General features: G+C 44.8%; 1 protein-coding gene across 1 annotated transcript in view; it reads left to right on the forward strand.

The window, feature by feature from the left end:
* Positions 1-16387, forward strand: part of CACNA1B (calcium voltage-gated channel subunit alpha1 B) — a 301750-nt gene that overhangs the window by 142585 nt on the left and 142778 nt on the right. Inside the window, exon 9 of the mRNA XM_050908179.1 lies at positions 10930-11045. Coding sequence (XP_050764136.1) covers positions 10930-11045 — 116 coding nt within the window. The remainder of the gene's footprint in view (positions 1-10929; positions 11046-16387) is intronic.

Here is a 16387-nt window from a genome sequence, read left to right on the forward strand (position 1 = left end):
CTGACTGGGGAAATTGGTAGTACCTCCCCCTTGCCAGGTTGCACATCACAAGCAAAGACAGACTGTGCTGTTCCCTAGCTGTGAATATGGTAGGATTTAGAGTTTTCCTGGTGTACTGCAGTGGTCATAGGCACACAAGTGAACTGCAATTGAAACAGCTAAAATCCAGGTACTGCCTTTGTTTACAGATGATACGGGGCTCTCCAGCAGGAACACAGCATCCCGTTTGCTGTGGAGTAGTGGTAATGCGGGTTTGTGTCCTTTGTTGGGGATTTTCCTCTCCTCACTATGTATTCCCCCTGCTTTCTGTTTTCCCTCTCTAGTGCTTGATCCCTCCGTGAGCTGATAAAGCTCAACAGCCCTGCAGAAACCAATAGAGCAGAAAAACACACATTATTTTCTTCTGGAGGAGCTTTCACTGGGTGCCATAGCCGATTCAAGAGAAGATCAGGACTGTATAGGGCCAGGAAAGCAGAAGTGGGAGGAGAGATTTCTCTCCCCTTTGATAGCATTAAGACATTTGGTAGGAACTGTAGAGGTCTGCCCACTTGATCAGGGTGGAGAGACGCAGGGTGTGTTCTGCCCATCCATGTGCTGGGAAGCATGTTGGGGTGACTGCCCAAGCCTGATACCTCCCCAGTCACAGACACAAAAAAAGGGAACAGAGAAACTTTTTTTAAAAAAAGGAGATTAGGCACCTGGTTGAAGTTCTGCTGAACCATCCATCCACCCAAAGGATGAACCAGGTTCTGCTCATATTAGAGAGCTGCCCTTGACTTCATTTCTCTGTTTTAACCATGGGAAGCCATTCTAGCCATGCTAACCTTGTTCCAGAAAGCTGGGGCACCTTGATTCCCAGAAATTGGGGTAGCATTTTGTAAGGTTTCCAGTGCAGAGTGGAACAGCAGCAGTAGTGAAAATGTTTGTATCCATAATATATTTCTCTTGAGACATCTTTTTACGTTGGCTGTGGTGGGTGGTTATTCTTACTTATTAGATTATTTGTAAACTCTTTGTGATTTAGGTAGCAATAAAGGCATCCATCACAGGGAATACAACCTTTCCCTAGAAAAAGAGATTGACTGCCCCTGGTGGCACCACGGGAATGTTCTGGCTCCAAGTCGTGCCAAGAAGGGTTGACCCCAGATGCCTTTCAGTTTTCCCTAAACACAGGGTTGTTTGCTGCTTGGGGTGTCATGGGATTTGGCTTCAATTCTGGCCAGAAAATGCCTTATGATGATCCTGATAAATTTTTTATTGAACTCTGCACATGGTTCTGCAGTTCACAGTGGGGAGGGAAAAAATACTCCCAATTGAACTGAGAAGTCCTGACCAATGCTCATTTTTTTTCTGACTTTGTACTGTTTTCTTGCTAGCAGGCTGCAGCCCTCTGCCACCCTGCTCTGGCAGCTGTTGCCACCAAGAGATGGGCACCCATCTCCATATACACCTTAGCTTCCTGGTGTTCCCTCCCTTAGCAGTGATTTCTGATGCTGTTTTTCTCATCCTCCTATTCCCCTCCCAGCCCTCAGCCTCCTCTCAGCCCAGCTAGCAGCTTTCTTCTGTGGGCTGGTGGGATTATGGAGTTTTCTACTGCTTAGGCGTTGAGTTGGGTATTAATTTTGCCTGGTAATGAGCTGGATGATTCTGTACAATACATTTGTGACTGTTTTGATGCTTTGGATTACACAATGCAAAGAGGATAAACATTACCATGGGATGCTGTGAGGAAGATGATTTAACTTATTTCAAGGCTAAGTGCTTTTTGGCACTGTTTCATGCAGCAGTGGGGAGCGGTGAGGGTGGCGAGACAGCAGGAGTGCTGGCCAGAGAGGGCAGCGCACTGTGAATGATGCGTTTGAATACTGAGACTCTGTGTCTCTCAAGTGTGAAAAATGCTGCTTGTCATGTCCTCAAATATTTATGGTGAAGCCTGAGGTATTTCCAGACCAGCCAGTAAAGAGTAATGATCATTCCTGAGGTTTACTCATCTGGCCGCAATAACCAAGTGTGGAGAGACACTGCAGTGGCCAGTTTGCATCTTCCCTGCTTAAGTATTCCCATAACATGGTCCAGACCTGCTCTGTCCTGAGACGTGCAACACCTGCCTCTTCTTATATGAGACCACCTGGTGGGAGAACTGCAGGGAGACATTTTGAACGGATGCAGCATCTCTGTGACAGCAGGAGCCTGGCAAGGGATACAGCTACAGACTGTGCTGGCACCTTGCAGGCGAACAAGGGTCAGGGTAAACGGCGCTTTAATTCTTCAGTGCTGCACCCTGTTTTGAGCAGTCTGCAGCGTGGGGTGATGCTCTCTGGGCAGAGTCCCTTTAAGCACTCTCCCTGTCGTGTGCTCCCGTCTCCCTAGGGAATATCTGTTTCTGTCTCTTGTACCTTGGGTCACTGAGGCTTTTGTGCTGTTAGAGCAGCTCCCTGGGAGGAGGCCCAGCCCCATCCAGACCTCATTGAACCGGCTGGCTCGGTGACTTGCTCTGCTGAGTTTCATGACATGTTTTCCCATCCTGAGGATTTTTGCCAGATTGAGATCATAAAACTTCAGCCTGCAAGACGTGCACAGGCTGGAGAAGAATCGGGCTGATTAATTTGTCATAATGGCAAAGCATTCTTCTGTCCGCCTTCTCCCTCATTACAGAGACAATCATTCATTTTCCCTGCAAATTTGTTCCAAGTTCACTGTTACCTGCTGTGATCTGACTTTGGCTGGTGTTAATTATTTGCAGCAGAAGAGCTGCATCATGAAAAGATACTGGATTCTGGTTGCTTTCTCATTGCTTTTAGTCTTTCCCCAGCCTGTGCTTAAAAAGGAGGGGAAGGACAGGGAAAAAAAAAAAAATTTTCTTTCCTGTTGTTTCTTGCTCATCACCCTTTTTAACAAAGCCGTCGTTGCAAACAAGAAATGTGGGAGAACCACGTGTGTTTCTTGCAGAAGGGGTCAGGAAGCGATGCCTTTCCACGTGAGCTTCGTCTCACCAAGCTATATGTCCTATCAAATGTGGATCCTTTGCTGCTTTTGTGGTTTTGGTTAGCATAGGAGAGATGGACTACCTTTGTTGGCCCTTCTGTTAAGCCACAGTGGAAATTAAAGCCTGTAATACAGGAATGATACATAGGAGACCTAAATTGGAATTTCCTGGGGCCTCTGCTTTGACTCTGGGGTGGAGACTTGATGAACAGAGCCAGAGGTTCATCCAGCAATTGTAGTAGGCTAATACTATGAGATAAATGGTGCTTTTTAATTCCTTTTTCTCTCTTTGTTGCTGCCTCCTTCAAGCCAGGTTTGCTCAGCTGTGGCACTCGTAGCATTTCAAATCGGATTAGGTAGAATCCAGGTGAAATCGGCACAAACTGAACGTAAAGACAAAAGGAAGGAAGATGCATTGAAGGCTTCACCTCTGTGCTGTTCCTCTTTTCTTTCTAGAAATATAAGATGTATCCCATACCTGGCTTGCATTTGAAGCATTTTCCTGCTATGTTCAGTGATAAAAGTGACTGTGAAGCCTGGCTCGGTGCTGAGAGATCAGTCTCTCAGTGACACTCTCATCCTTTATCAGCTGGTTGAGGAGAGCTATATTTTCCCCCTCTTTAGAGCAATGAGGAGGAAGCAGAAACAGCTCTAGCTGTGCAGGATTGATTGAGCCAGTCCTTACTCCTAAGCAGTGGCTATTAGGATGGGTTAAGCAGCTCAGCCAGCTGGGTCTGTATGGTTGGGCTCAGTCTGGGAGAGATGGACATGCCTCCTCAGACCATGCCTGGTGTGATCTTGGCCAGCTGTAGCTCCAGGTGCAATAGAAACATATAACACTATGTGTCTTTGGGATTTTGTGCAGCTGATGGGACAACCTGGGGCAGATGATGAGCCACAGAGCTTTGTCATCTTCAGCACTAAGAAATCTCGGTCCTCCTCTGCGCTTTCCTTGTTTAATAACAAGGTTCAAAACTCTGACTTCTCAGCAAACCACCTTTATGGGTAGGAAAACAATATCTTAGAGGTACCAAATGTCACCACCGTGAAGAAATTCTTCCTGATGGTTTTCCAGGTGAATCAGTTGCTTGGTTTCATCTCGTTCCAGCACTTTCCAGTGTGATCTCTCTGTGCTCCTGGCGTATGCTTTCTTTTACCTCCCTCAGGTTTTCTTCTTGCCCAAATGAGGTGCATTTCCATACTTTCTCTTCTTGTTCCAGATGGGCTTTCTAGCCAATACTCTTTGCTTATGTTCATTGGTGACCTGGGCCTGATTTTTAGAGGTATTTAAAACCAGTGATTTAACAATACTCTAGTAAGTCAGAGGCATCGAATTATTTTTAGTTTTGCCTGCACGCTTCTCTGCATTTGAGGATTTTGTCTGTGAATGAGAATAACCATACCTTGGCTCATCCTGAAGTCTTCCTGGGGCTTACTGTGGTAAAGATACCTGATGCTATGGTAAAGAAACTGGTGTCCTTGCTGGTCTACTCTCATTTTGTTTGCAGCCCTTCCGGGTGCAAGGTGCTGGCTGTGGACACAGCTGAGCCATGTCCTCTTGGGTTTGCATCTTCCCAGCTACAGGCCATGATGCCTCATGTCCAGGCAGCTGGAAATTGCACTGCTTGTCTATTTACTCCTGGATTTATTTCATATTTTTCTTTCCGAAGCCAAATTTGATTCTGCCCTCCGCCTATACTTCTAACTCATTAGCATCCACCCAGGTTAGTGCACTGAAGAGAATGATGCTCTCTCTCCTCTCCCCCATCCCTTCACCTCGCCCCTTGCCTCCTGTGTGCTGCTGTGAATAGTTCAGCTCCTGCTGTGGCTGCCTTTCCTCCTCTCCTAGAGGAGGTTTTGTGAGAAACACCAAAGGTTGGTGCCTTTGAGGTGGCTGGCCTGCAGGGCGTCATCCCTGCAGGATTGCTGTTCTGCTGCTGCTGCCTCCCTGGCAGCCCCTTTCAGGCTCTCAGAGCCGTGTTGTGGGCTGAGGTGGGTCCTTTAAGAGAGTTCAGAGAGTCACTGATGCTGCTGTTGATGATGGTTCCCTAGTGACAGTGCACCCTGCTGAAGCAAAATGCTTCAGGAATCGAGGGAAGATGGTGTCTGCTGTCCCTGCTCAGATCCCGAGATTTGCTGTTGTGCTTCAGATACCCCCCCCTTCCTATCTGGTGTCCTGCCTGCCTCCCTCTGCACTGCCCTAAGTCACCACAGCACCCACAGGAGGGGTGAGGATGCTCAGCAGGTCCCCAGGCTTTTGCTGCATCTGCATCCAGGATATCGAGCATCTGCTTTTCTCTCTTTCCACTCCCCACTGTCCATCTTGCTCCTGCTCACTCTCCATGGGCGCTCTCTCCTTTCTGCTAGGACTCCCTCGCTGTCTCTGTCTCTCAAAGAACAGGTTTGCAGAAGGTAAAATAAATGTTTAGCACAGCCAAGGCTTTGTGTCCTTAGTTGTATAAACAATTGCAGTCATAAAGGTATTGGGCTTTTTTGTTGCATCCAGCAGAGGCTTCCCCTTATAAAGGATTTACTGTTCTCCAGGAAGACAGAAGACAGAGATAGGAACCTGCAGAACAAATTCTTTCCCTGAAGCAAGAGTCTGCTTTTCTATAAACATGTGGATGCTGATGCGGTTAGGGAATGAAATGTTAGGAGTATTAACTGGATCAGACCGCAGTGAAGCAAGCTGCGAGGGGCTTTGCAGGACTGTGTGTATGAGGTAGCAAACTCAATCGCACAAGTATTGCAGGACCTACAGAATGGCAGGAGCACGAGGAGGGTTGGCTCAGCAGGAATCTGCCTACCACGTTATTGTAACTGGCTTCACCCAAGCAGTCAGAATTTGGTTGGATTAGGACAAGGTGGCAAACCCCAGCATCAGAAACAGGCCTGAGAGGGAAAGGAAAAATTAACTGAAGGCTCTTTCTCTATTTCCTTCTCACAGTTGATTAACCAGAATAAATGGTAGGAAATGGACTTTCCACCCTTAAAATGCAATTAAGTGTTTCTGCTTGCATGTGGATGCTCTCAGGATGCTGGGAGGCTTGGAGGTGTGTGCGGTCCCTGTGCTGAGAAGTTACCCTAAGGCACTCCGGAGGATCTCGTAAGTGAGGTACAGCCGCTGAGCAAGCGGTTGCAGCCTGCCAAGAGCACAAGAGATTTGGTTTTACTGAAAAATGCAAATATTATTGTGTTCATCTTACCTCTCTTATCATCCGGCACGTTCGTATGTCTGGGGTGCTACAAGTGCGTGTTCTTATCTCTGCAGTCCCTTTGCAGCCTCTTATGGAAATTCCTACCTCAGCATTGCTCTTGCTGAAAGCTTACTGAGAGTTAGGTAGATAATTGGCACCAAGTTTCTTTTGAGGTTCCTTCCTTGCTGGTTGTAAAAGGTGTGGACTGAAACAGAGAGGAATTTTTAACACTTCACCTCTCCTCATCCAGGCAGCCCCCGAGTAGCACAACACGCATGATTTTGTACCACTGCTATTCTTCCAGCACGTGTTGTGATGCTCCTCTGACTTGCATGTCAGGCAGCCAGAGGAGTTGCTGTTTTCCATCTTCTACCTCCAGCCTGTCCCTCCCTGCTCCTGAGTGACGTGGGCTGCTTAACAGGCTGCTGACAAGTATCAGATCTGTTCTTGGGCACAGCTCCACATTCAAGCAACGAGGCTTACAAATTAAGCCTCCTGTCTTGGCCAGTTTTGTTTCTGCACCTGGAGAATTCGTTTTGGCCTGTGAGTAACTCAGTCAAACATCTGCAGTCCTGGCTGGTTCCTTCGCCAGCAGCTCACCCACTTGAATTACCTGGCTCCTCTCCATTCCCGAGGGCTGCGTTTCTCCAGGCAGGACTATGTCCCTAGATGTCACGTGCCATCCAGGCTCAACTTTACTCATTCCTTTGACGTACTTGGACTGGAGATGAAGCCAATGCTAAAATTGATTGGTTTTTTTATTTTAGACTTAAAATTCTAAAAGTTCTTTACAGCTGCTTTCCAGGAGTCCCTGGTGGAGTCCTTCTAAAATCTGTGCTTCTTCCTGCTCACTCTGAACAGTGTTTTAGATTCAGTAGATGAAAGCTGTTCTCCCATTTTAAGATCTGAGATTTCATGAGATGATGTGTAGCTCAGTGGTATTATTCTGAATGAGGAGCTAATTACCTATGTTGTTATTATGAATCGCTAATCATCAGTACTATTAGTGGTAGGAATGACAGTGATGCTGTATCATCCCTCTCTGCCTCTTCGCTGTGAGTGGGAAGCATTTCTGTCTGCTTTCTGAGTGGAAAACCTGAATTGCAGAGGTTTAGTCGTGTGACTGGTCTTGCAGCAGGCCTGCTGTTGCTGGCCCTGGGAGTGTGCCATGAAACCGAAGACCAGGAGGTGCGTTACATGATGCTCCATCTCAGCTCTCTGCTGTCATATAGGAAAGTTAATCAGAGACTCAGGGGACGAAGATTGTGATTTGTTTGTTTTTTTTCCTTGTTGGTTGCTGTGACAGTATTGTTAATTTAAGACCAGCATGGATAAAGTACTTGTAAGAATTTCATTGGTTTATAATCTTTTACTGACCCTGGTGGTTACTCATGAGTTGACCTTGTCTCTTTCATGGCTGGGGGGGCTCTTGAATTTCCCTGAAGTGGCTATTTCAGCGCATATTTACACCAAGATTTATTTTACTCTTCCACCCACCAAGGTGATAAGCAACAATCATCCATTTTCCTGGTGACTTTAAGCACCGACCACTCTTGAGAAGAAAAATGTGACACATTGAGCTTGACTGGATGGCATGTCGTTTCCGTGATGAATGCCCTTTCTTTGATTTCTATTTGTTCCTGCTGTCTCTATAGAATCGGTTATTCACAACTGTCATGTTGTAACTAAAATGCATGGTAGTCATCTACCCAGGCAGAGCTCAGCTTCCGCCGAAGCAGCGTCTCCTGTTGCTGTGCTGCGTGTAGGAGGACTGACCTTTCAGCTTTCCTCCTCTTAATGCGTGTCTGGACAGTGCTGAAAGATGAATGTTTTGGAGGGCTTTTGGGGCACGAGAGCCAAGGATGAGAATGGGTGAACATTATTACTCATTCCAGAATTGGCCAAAGCGTGGAGGACCAGCTAAGAAGAACGTCCTGGAGGTAAAGCTGGGCAGGAGGCAGCATATTTCCTGCTCAGGTTTCCTTTCTGGTGATTTGGGAGATTTTTGCAAGTCAGTGGCATAAATAGCAATTATGCTGAATAAAAGAGGGAACTTATTTACTGCTACCAAACATTCCCATGGGACTTTCTGTGTTTTCATTTAGACTGGCAGGAAAACTTGAGCTGAAATATTTTTAGATGAAATATGGCATTTTGATATAATTTTTCCCCCTTTTCTTTGAATATGTTCTGAAATTTTGTTGAAAAGCTCTCAGACAAATTCTGGGAGTTTTCCAGTTGCTGCAAATGGGGAATATTTCAATTTCAGTTCCTGAATGTTGGTGATGAATGTAGTGGAAGAGAGACACATGCTTATATTAATACATTTCGTAAAGAAAAACACAGTCTTTTGACAAGTTCCAGCTTCATCAAACCTCTCTCCTATCTCCTGGAGATAGGAGAAAGAGCAAGTGACGCATTCCTCCACCAGGAAGACCACACATCAAGACCCTCCAGTCTTCAACCTGGATGATTTGGCTACATCTCTGTAGCACTCAGAAGGCATTCAGTGAGCAGAGACCCAAGGTACTGTCTTCTGGAAGTCACCTTCCCAGCTTCTACAGCCATGCCAAACCTGCCAGCTCCAGGGAACAGGAGGGCGCTGGTGGCTTTAACCTCAGCAACATTCCTCACTGGTGTCTTGTGAAAAGCGTGCATGGCTGTACAGAAACTACTGAAGGTTTGCAACTTAGCACAGTCTCTCCCTCATTTTCTTACATGTTTAAAGTTGAGATTAAAGGGACAAGACTTAGGTAGCTTTTACTTTCCTTAGGCCAGACAGGAGCTGTCAGAAGATGAGAGGCTTTGCAAGGAAAGCTCTCCCTTCCCTGCTTCTGACGGGCGAGAGAGAGAGGTGCCCCAGCTCATCTGCTGTCCTTCCTGCCCGCTGTGGTCCTTCATGAATCTCCCTGCTGGGTGTTGCCTCCTACTCCCATCCGGCACAGCCCAGCTCCGGGGAAATTTGCAGTGACATGAGCCTGTAACGCAGGAAGCGTGGCCCCTCCACGTCTGGCAATTTAAATGCATGTTGTCACCTTGTGCTGTCTGATCTCATTCCTCCCACTCCAGAGAGAAATCAAAACTGAGGGGAGGTCCGTGGCCCCAACCGGCAGGCACTGAACCAGAAATGAGAACATTAAAAAGGAAGATGGAGAAAATCAGCAATCCAGCTGACACGTGCGGGATCCCAAATCACCTGGCAGACACAAGCTGAATGCCAAGGAGGAGCTGTTGGTTCAGAGCGACGTTTCAGCTTCCTTCGTTTCAAGGATGGGGTCATGGGCTGTGCTGTCAGGTGGGGGACAGGAGAGGGGAGTCAGGAGACTGGGTTGTGCTGCCAAAATCAAGATAACTGCTCAGCTGCTGGCAGCTCTCACATCAGTGGCTGGTACCGGTGTGTGTCGCAGTGCTGAGCCAAGTTCCTCCCGCAGTCTCTTCTCCGTGGGTCAGACAGTTCTGCCAAACAAAGCAAAAGTGTCAGCTTTGAAGGGTAAAGTGTAGACTGTGAATATAAAGCTGCCTCCGGCACTTGCAGCTCCTTTTTCCCCCACTCTTCACCTCCCTCCCATCTCCTGCTCCTTGCTGGCTTTTGAGGAGCACGTGTGGGTAATGAACAGGTGATTAGGTGAGATTTTAGTCAAGGACAGTGGTTAACTACAGGTTTGCAACAATTAACAGTTAACTGAAGATCTGAAGGACACAGTAGAGTTAAGATATCAAATGAGAGAATGAGTGAACCGCTGGCGTGCATGAGACAAAAGCCCCATCCCACATGTAACCATCTAGCTGTCTAACCATTAAGCTGCTGTGGGAGTCACTCCCCTGTGTGCTCAAAGTGAGGGATTGCAGAGGCTGGTTCAGAGCTCCATAAATGGGTAGATGGGTACATAGATGTCCAGGTGGGGCATCAGAAACTTCCCAGAGGTGGTAGGAATTAGCTTGGGGAGAGCCCCAGCATGGGTGTTTTAGGGTGGTGGCTGCGCTATTGTCTCATCAGCGTTTCAAACTAGGCAGTAGGATGTACTTAGACAAGATTTTTGCAATGGTTGGATGAACCTTACTTTCTGACTCCCCTGTACAGTCCTGTTCTAATGATTTGATACCAAGATACTTGTTTTCCATGTGATTTTAGCAAATAGCATGATTATTGTTACCCTCAACCCAGAGCATCTGGGCTATTTCACCTTGACCCCGGAGTACCCATCCTCACTTGTAGCTCTCGTTTGACTTGTGTTTGTCAAAGTCATTTTAAGCCTGGGAAAACTCGAAGAAAGGCTAACAGGGAAGAGTAGATCTCTTCCAACACCAAAAGAGTGCTGGTGTCTCTGTGACATAATATTGTGCTTTAGAGGAAATTCTGCTGTGGAGTGAGTGGTGTGGAGAGAGACGAAAGACAGTTTTTAGTGTTGGGGATAATAAATTGTATTGCATGACTGGACAGGATTGCAGTTGTGCATCAGGATCTTGTTGTAATGGATATGGTGTGGCCCTAGAACAAAAGAAGTGTGTGTGCACATGGCAGTTTGCAGTTCTCTTTTAGGATAAGAGAGGCAGAGAAACAGCTGAACTACAATCAAAGTAGTAGTTTGTTCGACAGCAACGTGTAGCGTGCTGTGGTTTCCGCTCACTACTGCTGTCATCAACTTCACAACCTTCGTGAATACAATCTGACAGATAAAAGAAGGGCTGTGTATTTTCCCTGACCACTTGTGACCCTGACCACTTTCTTATTCTTCTCTCTCCATAGTGAATTTGCCAAAGAACGAGAGAGGGTAGAAAATCGTCGAGCTTTCCTGAAACTCCGTAGGCAGCAGCAAATTGAACGGGAACTAAACGGATACTTGGAGTGGATCTTCAAAGCAGGTAAGGCGAGAGATCTCCTGATCTTGGTTCAGTATGTTTTGTGGCAAGTAGAGCCTGGTGATGACAGAGGACAAGGGCGCCAGAACTAGCCCTCGGTGTTGCTGGCCACTGAGGTAACCCAAGAGTAGAGAGGGCCCAGGCAGCACTTCTTGTTTTTGTTGGGCTTGTTTCTGAGCAGTCACACTAAAGTCATTGCAAAAGATCTCAGTTCGGTTAAGCAAAAATAAAGAAGCTGGGCCAACTTTCTTTATTGTTGAGATCAAAGGAATTGTCTTAATACAGTATAACATAAAAAGTGATACAGTGCCCAAAGTCTCCACAGTGGGGAAACTGTTCCCTTATACGAGTCATTTATGTTGTATTTACTTTCCACCACAGCTGTTTTATAAGCCTCTCTTGCTATGATGGTGAAATACACTGGAGCGTCATTTTTATGAGCTACAGAGATCACTTGCATGAAACTCACCCCAGCACATATTAACATTGCTTTATAACTATTATAACTGAACATTGCACTTTATTGCAAGCTGTGAGCAACTTTAACAAGGACCCAAAAGCACTAATTTAACAAAAAATAGCATGCTTTTCTTTTCCTTTTTATCGGACAGTAAAGATTACCAATAACCTTTCTGTGTTAGAGAGTAGCTGATATATATATTGACATAACCACAGTGCAATTCATTCACATAGCATCAAGAAAACTTCTGGGGCTACTTTGCTTCCTTGCTTGCTTTTCTGAGAAGCTGAAACATCTGAGTAAAGTGAAAATGTCTTTTAAAACAATGATGAGGGGAAAAAGAAGTGGTGGTTTCTCAAATAGATTTTTCAGGTGCCTTTCTAGGCAGGTCACCTTCATCCTTGCCCTTTACAAATGGGGAAACTGAGGTCCAGCATTATAGTGACTCGCCTGACGTCAGCCGATAGACCGGTGACAGAACTGGCACTTTGTGGTGCTCCTAAACTGTGGGCTGGCACCACACGAAAAGCCATGTCATTGTTCCTTGTTTTGAAATCCATACTCATGCTAGAGGCCTGATGTGCTAAAATGTGCTTGTGCGAGCAAGTAATTGCATGGTCACAGCAACTCCTTGCAGCATTGGACACGCGTAAGCTGTGTACGAGCCAGGGGCCAGAGCATCCTGGTGCTATTCTGCGTATAAGTGGCTCTTTGGATTTACAGCTTCTGTTTTATGTGCACAACCTGGTTGCCAGTATTTGGAAGAGCATTTTCACATGGCTCCCGCTGCTTTGCTTCTGCTTTTTCCTCTGAAGCGCTCTGCCAGCCGATGTGCCCAGGGGAGTGGGGCTCTGCCCTGCTGCGGGTCCCCTGGGAGCATGGGGGGGGCGGCTGCGGTACCTCCCCCGAGGGCAGCGGTCTGGGCGTGAGTTTTGACAACCTGGCCGGAAAGGAAAAAGACTGAAGCACTGAAATGTAAAATAGGAAGAAGTAGCAGCAGTTCATATGGTGCCTCGAACCCATTATTTCCCATTGCGCTGTACAGAGTGACAACCGAGTGCCAGTTGTATTGACGGACTTCTAGTCACAGTGACTGTTCAACAGCAACTGTCCTCAATTAGGTGACCATGCTTCATTCTGTGGTTCTGTAGGATTCAAAAAAAAGAATAATTCACTTTCCTTTCCATTTATAATTTGTCTTCCCATTTGTTTACAGCTTTTGTGCTACCTCAAATTCAAATTAATGGGTTATCCAGTGGCTGGAGCAGAGTGCACCGTGGTTCTCCCTTGGCTCTAGTGCCATCTTGCTTTTAAGGCTCTCGTGATTTCTTGGTCTCTAAATCCTGGTCTCCCCATTGGTAAAATAAAGATGAGAATTCCCTTGCAGGGATGTGGGTTGCTTCGTTTCATTTTGGTGACTGTTCTGCCAAGAAGAGCTATGCAGAGGTCATTAGCTGAACTTGTGTCAAAGTTGAGGTGGAGAAGTTATAAAACATACAGCCAATCTCTGCTCCAACTTTGCATCCCTGTGGGAATGGCTGGCTATTCTATTTCTGTGTTGCCAGTGCTGAATAAAAGCTACCTCAGTGTAGAGTGAAACTGCTGTAAAATGCCTATCTTTTTATTTTGTCTAATAGCACAAGATCCAGAAGGTTTTCTAGGACAGGAAAGTGTATGCAAAATAGCTGAATCAGGGAATAATAAAAATATTCTGTAAAGGCATTGTGGAAAATACAATAGGAATATAACAAAAGCTTCCTAGTACAGCTGAATAATAACAATAATTAAAATCAACTTAGCAGTGTTAGTAAATCTTTGAATACAAAAACTAGCGTGAAGGCTAACCAAAACAGAGAATCGAGTGTTTAGAATTCCAGCGCTGAAATTTGGGACTGTGCCGTTGATGGGGATTTCCCATTTTTGTTTTAGAGGCCAGGATTTCAGCTATGAAATGATCATGAATTTCCAAACTAGATAATCAGTGTTCTTTGTCCAGGACAGTGTGTGGGACAAGGGGCAAAGCAAACTGCTTGGGTGGGAGGAGGAAAACGGCCAGGGAGAGGATGGTCACAGACAGTCCAGCCTGTACAGAAATCTCTTGCAACAGCCCCAGGCAATGAGGTGTAATAAGCTGTTTGCATAAAAGAAAGAGCAAAAGCTCTTGGTATTCTGCTCTAATGTAACTCAGGAATAATAATTTTGTTATTACTCATGTGAATATCTAATTGTTTTTAAATCCTTCTAGCATCCTTGACCTCACTGAATCTTGTAGCAAGGAGTTCCACATGTTAACAGTTAGTTTGATTTTAAAAGACAAACCAACCCACCGAACAGTATGTCCTGTCCTCGATTTTAAATGTTGCCTTTCTGAGGTGAGAGGAAGAGCTCAGGAGTGCATGTTGTATTTCTTTTTACTACTTTTCTTTCTCTGATCTCTCTCTACCTTATTTCATCTTATTTTTTCTGCTCTAAAGCATGCAGAACCAATCTGCTCAATCCCCTCTCTTCCCATGGAAGGCTCTCCAGGCTTCTAATACTTATTGTATCCTCCCTGAGCATTTTGTTTATTCGTTTGTTCTCATTTATTTTTGATGCAAGGTAGGAAGAGTGGAAAGCTGCATTCCAGTGATTCATAACGTGGCTTCTTAATCTGATTGTTTTTGCTCTGTAATGTTTTACATATTCTGAGTAGTTGCTGGAGCTGGAAAGGAGGTTTCCTTGTTCTTGGTGGTGCTCAAGTTTTTGCCTGAAGGGCTGTAACTGGTTTAGGACCAAGGAAAGTATTTGAGTGACTAAAATCACTCCTTCATCTGTAAACTACCTGCCATTTGTCAGCAATGATTTTAATTTAACATTGTGCTCATCATTTATTGACCACTCTTGAGTGTCTTTAATGTTTCTCACAGCCTTCTCTATTTGTAATCTGAATGTTATATTATCTCTTGCTGTACATGTTGCATTAAAAAGGTAGTTCAGATAAAATTTTGGGGTTGTTTACTATCAACCCTTTCTCATACTGAAATTGTAGACTGTTTAGTCCTCCAGAAGAAAACAATGACTCTTTGTTTTCTACCTCTTAAGTGCTGTCTGACTCAAGCGTGTTCCAGACCTGGTCTAATGACTTGTCTTACATTTGTGTTGTAAGAATGAAACTTCTTTAATAGCCTGGCTCTTGAGTAACTGACTTTTACGTTTTTCTTTTTTTCTGGTGGTGCTTTTATTTTATTAATGGAAAAAATTTAAGAGTATAAAAAGGAAGAAAATATTAATAAAAAGTGCTTGTGAAGTTTTCGTGGAGGTACCTTGGCACAACTGAAAGATTTTGGTGCCAGCTCGCTATTGATAAATCACCAGAAGTGCAGCTGTGGTTGAAACTGAAGCAAACATAGCTCAAACTGTTTTAAATGTGGATTAATACAGTCAGCAGCACATCTGCTTGAGGGTTCTATACCAAGGTGTTTTAAACGGTGACAGCCTTAATGTGCAAATACTTGTGTCAGTTATACTTAATACAGGAAGCCTTAATTGATGAAGTGCTTAACAAATGCCTTCTTAACAAAGGGCTGGGGAATGAAAGAGAAAATTACAACACAGATAATGTGCTTAAGTGCTGAATTTAGACATGCGTGAGTTGAAAGAAAAAAATCAACCCATGGTCTGACCAGTTTCCTTAGAGTTTGAAATTACTTTCTTCACTTAGGATTATACAGAGGCCAGGTATGAAGTTTCTAGCTTTACTTCTTTCTCGGGTGCCTGTTGAAGAATGAATACATAGGGTAGTCAGGAGGGTTTAAATATTTTCAAATGAGATAATACGTGATTCCATATAAAATTCCCATACCATGAGGCCAAGACTAAGCAAGGAAAATTGTAACTCAGTAGAGTCTTTTTGAGGATGTCAAGAAGAAATGTCATGTCACCTTAAATGACTTAGAAATCTGTGTCTTCAAATCTGTAAGATTTTCAGTCTTATAAAACTAGTGTGAGTTACAGGCCAGAAGCAATGATCAAATCCTATCATTTCTTGCATCTCACAAAAATTCGTATGGTAACTGCCATGTCAAGCTCATAACCATTGACTCTCTGTATGGTTTAGAAGTGAACTGTATGGATCAGTTAGAAACAGACCTCTAATCTTAAATTTAATCTTGAAGAAAAGTCAACTGTCTGTTTTTTAGTAAATTCTTTAAAGGGACCAACTCTTCCCGCCACTAGAAGTCAGCTGATAAAGGTGTAAAAAGAAATGCTTCGCACTGTGTTGCTCCTCTAGGCATGGGACAACAGGTCTCTTCCACAAATGCCTCCTCTTCAGTTCAACCAATATCAAATAAAGTCTTGGTGGTGACGAGCAAACCCTGTCCTCTTCCACCCACTGCGTGCTGGGACAGGCTCTGCTCTTCGTTTCATGTTTTCGTTGGTCTCTGTGCAAAGGCAGTAGCAAGTCAATTTGAAATTGTGCCTTTCAGAGGAATTGAAAAGTGGTGAAGCCAAGCAATGTAATCCACGCAAATGATTTTGCCACCCCTGCTTTCTCCATGAAACTCCTGAAAACTGTAGCAACTATTAGGCTGTCATGCTGCATTTCCAATGGAGAGCGGAGAACTAGAAGTTCTCTGCACAGAGTAAAGCGCTTATAAGCCCACAAATATTCTTTTGAAGATGTTTCTCTTATCTTACAAGGACATGCATCATTTTGAAAACACTGTGCTCAGAGACTGGAAGTCTTTCAGTTCAGAGCTAATCAAGTTGCATGTCCTTTGCATTTTAATTCTTTCCAAGTCCATCTCTTTTCACACAGCACTGATTCTGAGTGTTTCTTTTTTCCTGCAGTAAGAAGGCTTTGGGAATCGGTTTAACCTCTCTCTTCCAGCTCACTGTAACTTGA

This window comes from Gymnogyps californianus, chromosome 18, assembly GCF_018139145.2.
Source record: "Gymnogyps californianus isolate 813 chromosome 18, ASM1813914v2, whole genome shotgun sequence".
NCBI lineage: Eukaryota > Metazoa > Chordata > Aves > Accipitriformes > Cathartidae > Gymnogyps > Gymnogyps californianus.